At 39.7% G+C, this 12,734-nt stretch overlaps 1 protein-coding gene across 6 annotated transcripts; it reads left to right on the top strand.

The window, feature by feature from the left end:
• Window positions 1-310: 310 nt before the first annotated feature.
• LOC105033937 (formin-like protein 10) lies at window positions 311-6,999 on the top strand. 6 transcript variants are annotated; one of them, XM_073258089.1, is made up of 8 exons: window positions 312-523; window positions 597-686; window positions 754-836; window positions 2,526-3,261; window positions 3,341-3,977; window positions 4,074-4,276; window positions 4,684-4,923; window positions 5,954-6,999. In XM_073258089.1, the coding sequence occupies exons 4-8, from the start codon at window positions 2,526-2,528 to the stop codon at window positions 6,781-6,783; spliced, it is 2,646 nt and encodes an 881-aa protein (XP_073114190.1). In that variant the 5' UTR covers window positions 312-523; window positions 597-686; window positions 754-836; the 3' UTR covers window positions 6,784-6,999. The 6 variants fall into 6 exon arrangements, with proteins under 6 accessions (XP_073114188.1, XP_073114190.1, XP_073114192.1 ...); XM_073258091.1 differs by having other exon boundaries at window positions 2,837-3,261; XM_073258090.1 differs by having other exon boundaries at window positions 312-470.
• Window positions 7,000-12,734: the final 5,735 nt, after the last annotated feature.

A 12,734-nucleotide genomic window follows, 5' to 3' on the forward strand; every position in this document is an offset into this window, starting at 1 on the left:
CAATTAATATTTAAATTGCATTCATACTTTATCAAATAAAAGTAAATGCAGATAGAGACAATACTAAATCCCATCCGTAATTTTCCTCCAGCCAGGTTAAGTGATTTGAGCTTGAGCCAAATATTTCCAGTTCTGGTCGGGTTACAACCGGTCATGTTTTTTGTTGTAAACCGAGCCATTGGGCTCGTCCGCACACACTTCGTGGTTCCACCGTGAATACCCCGTCCGCGGCTTCTCCTCGTCTCCCTCTTCGAACACCGACCGGTAATAATAAACACGTAAAACAATTTTGGAAGATTCCCTCACTTTTTGACCTCCTCAGTCCTTATCCTCGTCGCCACTCGGAGAACGCAACTTCAGATCTGCTCTCCATCCGCTGTTCTCGACCCACCTTCGAGATAGCTCGTTTTCGAAATTTTTAGCTCATTTTCGTGGATCCTGGCACGGGATCGGTTCCGGTTCCCGACAAGGTGGAGAATTTTTTTATCGATTTCTGGGGATGTTTCGGTGGTTTCGTCGCACGGTATAAGAAATTTTGGGTTTTTCGCATGAGAGAGATTCTCCAGTGCTGTAATTATTAGTTTTTTTTTTTTCAGCTATGAGCGGATTTTGATGTCGAGATTGAGCAATAGATGAGATGAAAAGGATAGCTTGTGGCTGGAAGATCGTTCCGAGAAACGATGGATGTGAGAAAGTTCGGATTTTTATTCGTTTGTCTCATTGCGTTGTCTGTTCTGATGAGGGGATGCTCAGGAGGGAGGCAACGGGCAGAAGGTCTCTTCTTGGGCTTTAGAGATACTGCGATTGTGGCTTCTCCAGAGCTAAATGAAGACCTGGTACGTGGGATTCTACTATCTTTTGTCTCTGTTTCAAATTCCGATGAATTAATAATAACCTCTCTTATCTGATGTCAGAGTGTGCAAATTATAATTAGCATAGTGCTACATCTAGGGGTCATAGCTTAACAAGTTAGCAGTCCATTATCACAAGAATTTATGAAAAAAAATGTTGAGAAAAAAAGAAAGTTGCATCATATCAGCAGTTGATTATGTTTGTATTTCTTATGTGCATGCGTCCACGCATGTAGGGCAGCTCCATGGGAAAAATGCTTGAGGGTGTAGCAAGGTACTATTAGTAACCCAGGCTTGCAAGGTTCATATAGTATACCAACTTGAATCCCCCAAAAGACTGAAGCAGGATACAAAAATTCTTAGCTTTGATGGCTTCTTCCCTAAATCATCCACACATCTGTGGCATGAACTAAATTTTGGAAATCATAGAAGTGGGTTGAATGCTGTTACTGCTCAAATCTTAAAATGACCCAGCTAGGTCAATGCCATTTACTCTGCTTGCATAGTTTGCTTTATTGGAATTAAACAAATATGTATAAAGCATCACGTGGCCTTGAGTACAAGAGGATAAGCAAATTAACAATCGAGGGCTTGTTCAGATGCATTGGAAATCCCATATTGATCACGTGAATTCACCAGAATTTAATCTCTCTTTCCTTTTTCGATTTTATGCAAGCTATTGTGTTTCCAAGCTCATAAGTTCTCTATATCATTCATTTCAAAGTTCGAACTTGGTTTGGTTTCCGTTTGGGGCTATGAAGTTTTTGTCTCGATGGTGGTTTCAGCCTGGGTTTCCAAGTGTCATCTAAAAGTTAAGAAAAAAATAGAATTTTTTTAATAAAAGGGAAATATGCCAGGAGAACATATATCACATAATTTTAGAGTATGACACTATGCTGCTTATCATCTTCAGATCTCTGGCTTTGATGTTCTTAGGCTGAAGGCTTGACACTATACAAAAAAAGGTTAAAATCTTTACAAAAACAATGGAATGTTAAAAACCATATTGCATTCATTTTTTTTGATAATGATATAGTTTTAGACATTTAAGAGCGTGGACTACTCTGCTTCCATAGAATTAAGGCTTCAATCCTACCAGTGCAAAGTCAATGATGAGCAGATTAACCTATGCACCACACAGTTGATCATAATATTCATGTAAAATACCTACACATTGAAATATGATGAATGGAGATCACAGATGAATGTTAGTTAACTCATTATATTTCAGCAACCTTCAAAGACTTGCTTACTGTAAATGAAGTGTTTTTGAGATGTATATATTTCTTTGTTCTTTTTTTATGGCCCGTTCTTTTATAAATTTAAATTCATTGTCCTAAGAGCCACATGTTGGAGACTTCCTAATGATGTCAAAAATGCAGTTGTTAGTCGCAGATCTTTTGTCAAATCTTTCTGCTGTGCAGTAATAGTAGAATCCATGCTGGTCAGCTACTTGAATCTTCATGCTTTCCTCCATAGCTCTTATAAATGACCATGCACAGCCTATCAATGAAATTGAATGATGTTTAGAGTTAATTGTGGATTCTGTCTGCAGTGCATGCTGCAAAGGAGTGAATTATTTTTCCTTTGAACTGCCACAGATAGCATACTTCATCTTAATTTTGTCGTAGTGAAATAGTGAAACTGATTAATGATGAGATCTTGTGATTTCAGATGGAGCGAATATGGCTATATTGTGGGCTAGATTTTATGGACATGAAAGAAGTTTTAAGAATCTCAGGATTTTCTAATGTGGAGAATTTAATTTGTGATTCTACTGAGACTAATCTGAACTCTAGGTTTTTTCTGAAAAGTGGCGAATTGGAAACTATGACTTTTCTCTCACCACAAATTAAGCATGAACTTCTTAGTTGTTTGAGTAGGCAAAACTTCCATTTTAATGTTCCTGGAGATGATGATAGACTGATAAATATGTATATGAAGTATTTGGAGTCATTACTTGGATGCAATCTTGTTTTGAGAAGGCATTTAGCAGATCAACCTCTTCATGCCATGTCCCCTGCCTCAGCTCCAGCGCCGGGTCCATCTCCTGCATCAGCTCCATCCCTTGGTCCAGGAGTTGAAACGCCTAGTTTTGGTCCAGCACCATCTTCTGATCTTGCTCCTGCAAGTGCTCCAGTGCCTGATAATCAATCCTCAGGTGGCAAAATACTTCCACCAAATTCCTATAATCAAACCCCAGCTGCTGCTCCAGTTTTACCATCAAAGAAGCCAAACAACAGCAAAAGATCTGTTATGATTGCTGTGGTTCTTACTGCTGCTGGGACATGTCTTGTTGCTGCATGTATATTCTGTTGCTATTATAAATGTTGTAGAGAAGGTAATGACTCAACATATTGGCAAAGAGAGGAGAGGCCTCTTATGACTTTAAGCTTAAGCGACTTCTCTGGTATGGAAATGTTTCACAGGTGATTCATATAAGCATATTTTGAAATTGTAGATGCTAATTTGTGAGTATTCTTTTTCAGGCTTGTCACCCAACTCTTTTGGGCAAGGTACTTCAATTCACAAGGACAAGATTGGAGGTTTGTCTTTCAAAACTGACCCAGGCCAAAGTGATCATGTTTTATCCTTTGATATTAGCTCAGATGGAACTCGACTATCTGACATACCTTCAGGAAATTCCGTTTCTTCAACTGAGATGTCTAATATCTCTAGCAATGCTTTTGAGCCAAAACCACCTCCTCCTCCACCTGTTATGCTCCCTTCTATTAAGAAAGTTGCTCCATCACCTCCTGCTCCACCCCCTCCTGCTCCACCACCTCCCCCACCTGTTATGCCTCCTGTTAAAAAGGTTGGTCCAGCACCTCCCGCCCCACCCCCACCTTTGCACAACTCAAAGCCTGGTCCTCAGCCTCCACCACCACCAAAGGGTGCTCTCCCTCCTCATCTGCCACAAAGAGGCTTGGTTTCAAGACTTACTCAGCCATCACCCCTTGGGCCAAATCATTCAGGAGATGCAGTCTCTGCCCAGCATGTTGGTGCAGAAGATGATGCCAATGCTCCCAAAGAAAAAACCAAGCTGAAGCCATTCTTTTGGGATAAAGTCCTTGCAAACCCTGATCAATCCATGGTCTGGCATCAGATTAAATCGGGTTCTTTCCAGTAAGCTTCTTTATTCAAAAGTGCTTGATGTTGTCAGTGTTTATACTGTCATATCGCATACCATGGAACCTTATATTTCTAAACATCAATTTACAGGTTCAATGAAGAGATGATAGAAATGTTATTTGGTTACAATTCTGCTAATAGAAACAAGTGTGAGGGTAAGAAGGAATCATCATCTAATGATCCCTCAACTCAATATGTTCAGCTGATCAATCCCAAGAAGTCGCAGAATTTGGCAATTTCTTTAAAAGCATTGAATGTGAAAACAGAGGAAGTCTGTGATGCACTTATGGAAGGTAAATTTTCATTTTGTCTTTTGGTGATTTTAGAGACTATTCCGTACAATATGTTCTTTTACATCAATAAATAAAGAAAACATTTAGCATATTTCTTATATGTGGAACAAGACTTAAGGCTTTAGTAATCTAGGAACAGCATGATTTGCTTTTCTATATGTCACTAGTCTATGCATGTTGCTTACCCTGTTTTCTGATTATCACATGTGGTTGACCACTGATAGAACCTTTTCCCGTGCACTTGTTCTTGCAAAAGTACTTTAGTATATGTTGTTCTACTGTAATCACATATTTTCTTATCTTTTCCAACTAAGGGGCTTCCCATGGAGATAGCCAGTTGACTATATTAATGATCAAAATATATTATTTTGATTCATCAATTCTTCTGCTTATCTTCTTCCAACCAGGTAACAAGCTCCCCACGGAGCTACTTAAAACATTGTTGAGAATGTCACCCACCACTGATGAAGAGCTGAAGCTTAGGATTTACAGTGGCAACATGTCCCTACTTGGACCTGCAGAACAGTTCCTAAAGGTTGTGGTGGATATACCATTTGCATTTAAACGGATAGATGCATTGCTATTCATGGCTTCTCTACAAGAGGATGCATTGGTCATAAAGGAATCACTTGCAACTCTAGAGGCAAGTCTTGAGATCTAGAATTTTGTTAGATATATTTCTAATGATTATTGATGCTTCCATAACCATAACCAACAAAAATATTTACATCTTGTCACCAGCCAACTGCCCTTCAATGTTTATTGGCATATTTTTCTTTTGCCCAGCAGTTGCCTTTGCCATGCATTAGGCACTAATCCATCGGAGGTTGATGTTTGGTTGAGAAAAGTTTGAAAACTTTGAATATAACATTCTTCAATTTGTTAAGCCATCCCATGTAGATTGGACAAGGCTTTCTAGTTAAGGTTAAGTTACCTTTTAATTTCTTATCCTAGAAGTGTAATCTCACTTTCTTTGCAAGATTAAAAGAAATATTTAGAATTGCCTAGGAAAAGATCAAAATATACAGATAAGCAGCAAGGGCTTACTCTTTCTTTTAACTAGCATATGTATTACCTTATGAAGGCCAAATCATTTCAAATAGAAAGTAACATTGAATTGCTTTTCACTGAATCCATCCAACTCTTATTTTGTCAACTCTTTCACCTAATATAAATATAAACAAGCCAACAGCACTTAGCTGAAAAAAAAATAATTACAAAAGTTAGTTTTCTTCTCAACTTCCTGATTATGGGCATTCAATTTAAATTATAATAGTTAGCCAGGGTAAAGAATTCCTTTTCAAATGTAGATGGTGCAATGATCAACAGAATATTTCATGTTAGATGGAAAATATCTGAAATATCTGGTCTATTATCATTCAACCCTCCAAGTAGAGCATTTGCAAAGGAATGCAAACCTCCAGGTACTATTAATTACAAAGGAATGCAACCCTCCAAGCAGAACATTTACATTATGATGGAATTCACCTAACCTTTGTTAGTGGTGATTTCTTCCTATTTTGTAATATATGTGATGTATTTTCTTATTGATTTTGTAACGATACTAGGTTGTTGTTGCGCATTTTCAAGTGTTATTGGTAGACAGGTAGAGCAAAATCATAAATATAAGTTTTCATATTTTTGCTATTGTATTTTCATATCTTTTGAACCAGGTAGCTTGCAAGGAGCTCAGAAGTAGTCGTCTATTCTTGAAGCTATTAGAGGCTGTACTTAAAACGGGCAACCGCATGAATGATGGCACCTTCCGTGGAGATGCTCAGGCATTTAGACTTGATACACTTTTGAAGTTGTCAGATGTCAAAGGTACTGATGGGAAGACCACACTCTTGCACTTTGTTGTTCAAGAGATTATCCGGTCCGAATGTGTGCGAGCTGCATGCTTGGCAAGAGAGAGTGAGAGCACCTCTAGCCTGATGACTTGTGGCCTAAATTCGGATGAATGTTCTCCAAGAGAAAGTGCAGACTATTACTGTAGCCTTGGCCTGAAGGTTATTTCAGGTCTGAGCAATGATCTTGAGAATGTAAAGAAGGCAGCAGGATTGGATGCTGATGCCTTAAAAAACATGGTGGTAGACTTTGTTCATAGATTGTTGAAGACAAAGGAGTTCCTGAACAAGGATATGAGAATCTTGGATGAGGACAGTGGCTTCCGCCGGTCACTAACATCCTTTGTGGAGCATGCTGAGGCTGATATTACTTTCTTACAGGAAGAAGAAAAGAGAATAAAATCATTGGTGAAGAGCACCACCAACTATTTTCATGGGAATGCAGGGAAGGATGAGGGTTTGCGGTTATTTGTTATTGTGCGTGATTTTCTTGGGATGCTGGACAAGGTTTGCAAAGAAGTGAGAGAATCAGCACCCAAGGCATCCAAAACACCAAACGTTAGGGATAACTCACCAATGGCACATGTCCCAGATCCACGGCAATTGCTGTTTCCAGCAATTAGGGATCGGCGGGTAGAGTATTCCAGTTCTGAATCTTAAAGATTTTCTGGGAGAGCATCGTAGTATATCATGCTTGGAGTTCAGCTTTGGTTTTTCTGAACTCTCTGTAGAAGAAGCATTATAGTTACCATTTATTCTTTAGATATACAAGTACAAATTAAAAAAAATATTCATTTTTTCATTTAAATATGTAAATCTTGCCAAGAAGATGCTTCACGTTCATGTACATGAGTATACTGTCTTTTAGCTTGCTTATTTTGAAGGTCATGTGCTGATGTTACGCTAGTGAATGCCAACCTAGTTACAATCAATTAGGTTTCTAAATTTTTTATCAGAAGCACTCGTGGCTTTGTAAAACTTTTAAACTGAGGTTTGATAATTTGTTGATACATTAAATACCAGACAATCGGGCCACCTAATTATTACTAGGAAATTATTTTATTTTTCATGATATAATTATCCTGCATTATATTTCAAATGGAGAGAAGTAAAACTATGTTCATGCAGTCTTGTGTTTGTCTAATCACCTCTTCTATCAGATACAACTTAAACAGGTACCTCCCAAAGCCGTCATCTTTTTTACTGAGCAGTAAGGATGTACCCTTGAATGGGTTCTGGTCATTGTAATTCTGTACATTGTTCCTCAAGATTTCTTTTTTTTCTTTTAAATTGCTTCCTGCTGGTTGATTTTTTAAACAGTTTTTTGTGTTTCGAACTCATGACGTCTAAGTCACACAAAAGCAAGGCTCATCCTTACAGGTCTTGCAAAAGTTTAACTCCAGAGTTTTTTTTTTTTTTTTTTCTTTTTGTCATTTTAAAAACAGTATTACTGGTATTGCAGAAAATTTTTAATACAACAGAAACAATGAAATTGTGAAGAACATAAATCCACCGCTCTACATAGTTGCAAATGCAAGAGAAAAAATTCTTTGTGCATTGCAAGCAGCATAGAAAATTCGATATGGAGCGCACCACTTTGTCCGGTTGATCTATATAGTTATTGCTTTCGAATGCGTATTTAATATCTGTAGCTCATCTTTTTTATTTGAAAATTTTATATTATAAAAATATTTCTATCTTTTGATTATAATATTTATTCACAAAAATTATGATATTTTTTTAAAAAAATTATAATATCTCCCTCCTTTGAAAAAAATTATAATATATTTTTTTAAAAATTATGACACTCTTTGATAAAAATTATGACATTTCAGTATTAAACAAAAAATCAAAGGCAGATATTTTAATTTTTTTGAAGAGATATCATAATTTTTAAGGAGACGTGTCATAATTTTTTTTAAAAGATAAGAGTATTATAATTTTTTTGAATGGATGTCATAATTTTTGTGAAGGGATGTCATAATCAAGGGATAGGAGCATTTTCGTGATACAAAATTTTTAAATGAAAAAGATGATCTGCATATTGAAAAGTAGTGACTATGTGGATCAATCGAACAAGATAGTATACTTTGTATTGGATTTTTTACACCACCCACGGTGTATAAAAAATTTCCGAATGCCAAAGATATGCTTGAGTCTTTCAGGAGCATGAGTTCTGCATGCTTTCTTTTCAACAATGTGGTGTTTGGCCTTTTGGATCTTTATCCCATTTCTAGCAACCAGTGACTTGAAATAATTAAATATTAATTTCTGAGCATAAGAATCTAAGACCATATTGGTATCCTGGTCCATGATCTTTGTTCACGTATACTCCTAAGAATCTTGGCATGTAATTATCATGGGTTTTGCTGGCTTACATTCGTTTTCTGGCGCATGTTCTACCTTGTTGGGGGATACCCGCCGACCGACTGCCGGAGGGCCCGACCGACTGTCGGAGGGCCCGACCGCCCGATCGGCTGACGGCCTGACCGCCTCCGTTGGACGACTCCGACTGGCCGACAGACCGACCGATCGTCGATCGGGGCGACCGACTGACGGATGCCATCAGCGGCTGACCATCGGCCGTCCAACGGCCCATCGCCGACTGGGGGTATGTCGGGCGTATCCATCCCGACCGACTGAACCTCGAGGTTATATGGCCGACTTACATGAAGCTCGCCGACCGATGGAGGGGCCCGACACCACTCGGCTGGCTACCGACTTTAGGTCGGTCGGCTCCTCCAACCACCGTACAGCCGCCAGACGTCGTCAGCTCTGACACGGACATGCGGCACAGTTACCTATGGGCATTGTCCCGCCGAGAGCCGGGTCAACCCTGGTGATTAGACGGCCACACGGCGACATGACGTTTTTCACGGCGGCTCTGACAGCCTACAGTGAGTTGACAGTTCCTCACTTGTCCGCGCCATTAATGACGGCGCCATACCTAGCTCCACTATATATATCGGGAAGGGCAACAGTGCAAAGGATCGATCCGCTCCGTCTCTCCCAAAAATGCAGGCTCGCTCCTCCCTCTCTCTCTCTCTCTCTCTCGAGCTCTCCGTCTATATTTCACTGTTGCCCAGTCACCTCTCTGACTTGACCGTCGGAGGGTCCCCGCCGGAGCCGCCTCCGGTCAGTGCGGACTTCCTTTTGCAGGTGCACGCTTCCCGACGATCGGGCGATGAGGTGATTGGCCGCAACATACCTTATGTTCAATCATTCCTTTGTAGATGAACTTGATTCTAATTGCCAGTTCTCCTTTGGAAAGCATTTTATTAGTGAAATATTGGAAGGATGAAATACGCATCCACTCATCTGGGTCCCACCGAACGCTAAGATGCCAAATGAAGTACACACAGAGTTTGCAGCGGTCATCCATTGTTTACAACAAACCATTGGAGCTTACTTTTGGCCCCACCATTGTGCATGAGAAATTTGGGACAATTAATTTACCCCTTTTTTGGAACTTTAGGATGTCGAATAAATGTAACAAGAGACATATTTTTTTTTTATACATTATATGCTTTTAAAATCAAAGACTGTAAATATAATTTTACCATGGTTATACAATATTGTGAGAAAAAAAGTAATAAGAGAAAAATAATCAAAGAATGTAAATATAATTTTAGAATTAAAAGAGATATATTTCAAGTGCATGACTATGGTTATATAAGATTTTGGGAAAAATTAACAAGATATCATTTTATAGATAAAATATGGTTTACCAAAAATCAAAATATGATTTTCTAAAATGTTTAATCTATAGGAAGAAAAGGGGATATACATCATATCATGATTTTGAATCAGAAGAAAAATTTTAAGAAATAATAGATCTATTCACTTAATCAATAAATAAATGAGCCAGATTTGGCATATTATGGGGTATTTATCTTTTCTATTAATTCATATGGATTAAATCAAAAAAAGAAAATCTTAAATGAGATCTGCAGATATGAATTGAGAAGGAAATATTTATTTGTTCCATGAGATATCTCATTCTCATTCTTAAGCAAGCCAAGGGCTCAATTGCTTATAATTTATGCTTCATCTTTGTTCTTTTTTTTATTTACTTCAAGAAAGATATTATCGGATTCTTTTTCTGTTCGAGATGTATGGATCTATGGACCTATATTTCTATATAGATCTTGTGCATAAATTAATAAAAATATATAAAAGCTTTATTTGCTTCTACTATTTTAAGAGTCTTTTTGCTTTTTGCGTGCAGTATTATCATTTCCTTTAACAGCATCTATTAATTTGAAATTTAATTTGAAAGCCACATTTCTATCTAGGTATTTTTGAAATGCCCTTGGTAACCAATGGCAATCATAAACATAATTTTAAAGGATGTATGGTGTCAATTGCCAGATTGTAAGAATACACCTTGGCATTAGGGCTGTTCCTTCGATTTTAACCGTCCCAATCCGATTCGAACCGACCTGACTCAAAAATTAAATAATAAAAAAATAAAAATCAAAAACTGATCCGAATAAGAGAGGAATCAAACCGAAATTGGATCCAAAATTTCGGTCCGGTTCAGTTTAGTTATTCGATTTTTTTAATAATTTTTTTAATTATCTATTTTTGATACAATATATTCAAATAATTATTATCGATTCTTTGTTAGTTTGTTACATTATATTTAATCAAATTCAGGATCTATTAAATTTATTATTTAATAATTTTTTAATAAAAAATTAATAATTAATAAATAATAATATATTAGTAATTGATAAATAATAAATCAATAATAAATAAAATGTAACATATCAAAAATCACATTATCTACAATACAAACAAGTATCACAGCAAATTATAACAATAGATCAAATCTAATATCCAATCGTCCAATCTATGTAACCAACAAATTTTTAAAATAGTAAACAATATAAATTTAAATTATGATTTTAATTTTTGATTTGATTTTCGAATTTTTCAGTTTTTAATAGAATCGAACTGAAAACCAAAATTTTGAAAAATAAAAAATAAAAACCGAACCGAACTATATTCGGTTTGATTTTGGTTCGATTTTTCGATTTAATTCGGATCGATTTTCGGTCGGAAATCAAATTATGAACGGCCTTACTTGGCATCATGTGTGTTGGTGCAAAAATTCACCTGCGCCGGAGAAGCTGGAGTCAAGGGAGTCGCGGTCACCGCCGGGACCTGCAAAAGAAGTCTCAATCGGAGGTGGGGTTGCTCCGGCAAGACCCTCCGACGCTCAAGTCAGTTCTCTGCCTCAACAAGAATGGAGTGCTCGAATGAAAATTTAGCAGAGTTTTGAGATAGAAAATGGAGCTTATAGAGTAACGTATCTGGGGTCCCCCTTTTTATAGACGGGGGGCACAACAGACTGATAGCGACGTTCATAACCGTCTGGTAGTGGGCCGTCCATCGTCAGGAGGAATTTGTTGCGAGGAATAGTGGAGTGGACCCGTGGCCCTCACTGTAGCGCTCCACGTGGAGTCTGCCGCAGGGGGTGGAGCAGCGTCCGTTGTCGCGACTTGCCAGAGGATGGAAGAATCGCGCAGTATCCGTTGCAGGAGGTGGAGCAGGATCGTGGACATCATAGCGGTCTGCAAGGGAATAGCAGAGCCGTGCGGAATCCATCGCAGGAAGTGGAGCAGGATCGTGGCTGTTGCTGTGTCGCGCCAGGGAGTGCGGACCCGTCGGTTGAAGTTCGGCTGGAGTGTCTGGTGGTTAGTTATCCACTTGAGAGGAGCCTGAAGTCCGACCCAAGTAAGAGTCCGGACGAAGTCTTCCTTTAGTCGAGGTCGGGGACGAGGCCCGGCTCCCGTAGGGGTCTGGGCGGAGTTTTCCTGCAATCAAAGTCAGGGGCGAAGTCTGGCTCCCATAGGAGTCCGGACGGAGCTTACCAGCGGTCGGAGTTGGTGACAGAGCCCGGCTCCCGTAGGAGTCCGGACGGAGCCTTCTTTGCGATAGAAATCGTGGACGGAGCCCGGCTCCCGCAGGAGTCCGGATGGAGCCTTCTTTGCGGTAGAAGCCAGGTGCGAAGCCCGGCTCCCGTAGGAGTCCGGACGGAGCTTATCAGCAGTTGAAGTCGGTGACGGAGCCCGGCTCCCATGGGAGTCCGAGCGGAGCCTTCCTGCAATTAAAATCAAAGGCGAAGTTCGGCTCCCGTAGGAGTCCGGACAAGGCTTACCAGCAGTAGAAGTTGGTGACGAAGTCCGGCTCCCGTAGGAGTCCGGACGGAGCCTTCTTTGCGGTAGAAGTCGTGGACGCAGCCTGGCTCTCGTAGGAGCCTGGGCGTAGTCTTTCCAGCAGTAGGAGTCAGGTGCGAAGTCCGGCTCTCGTAGGAGTCCGGACGGAGCTTATCAGCAGTTGAAGTCGGTGACGGAGCCCGGCTCCTATAGGAGTCCGGGCGGAGCCTTCCTACAATTAAAATCAAAGGCGAAGTTCGGCTCCCGTAGGAGTCCGGACAAGGCTTACCAGCAGTAGAAGTTGGTGATGGAGCCCGGCTCCCGTAGGAGTCCGGGCGGAGTCTTCCTTGGAGTTGAAGCTGGCGACAGAGCCTGGCTCCCGTAGGAGCCCGGGTGGAGTCTTCCTTGCAGTTGAAGCTGGCGTCGGAGCCCGGCTCCCGTAGGAGC

This window comes from Elaeis guineensis, chromosome 5 (genome assembly GCF_000442705.2).
Source record: "Elaeis guineensis isolate ETL-2024a chromosome 5, EG11, whole genome shotgun sequence".
Classification (NCBI taxonomy): Eukaryota; Viridiplantae; Streptophyta; class Magnoliopsida; order Arecales; family Arecaceae; genus Elaeis; species Elaeis guineensis.

Excerpts from the sequence above, each read along its gene's own strand:
- LOC105033937 (XM_073258087.1), top strand. The coding sequence starts at position 681 with ATGGATGTGAGAAAGTTCGGATTTTTATTCGTTTGTCTCATTGCGTTG. Across the intron at positions 837-2,525 it reads CAGAGCTAAATGAAGACCTG|ATGGAGCGAATATGGCTATA; the intron begins GTACGTGGGATT and ends TTGTGATTTCAG. Across the intron at positions 4,277-4,683 it reads CTGTGATGCACTTATGGAAG|GTAACAAGCTCCCCACGGAG; the intron begins GTAAATTTTCAT and ends TCTTCCAACCAG.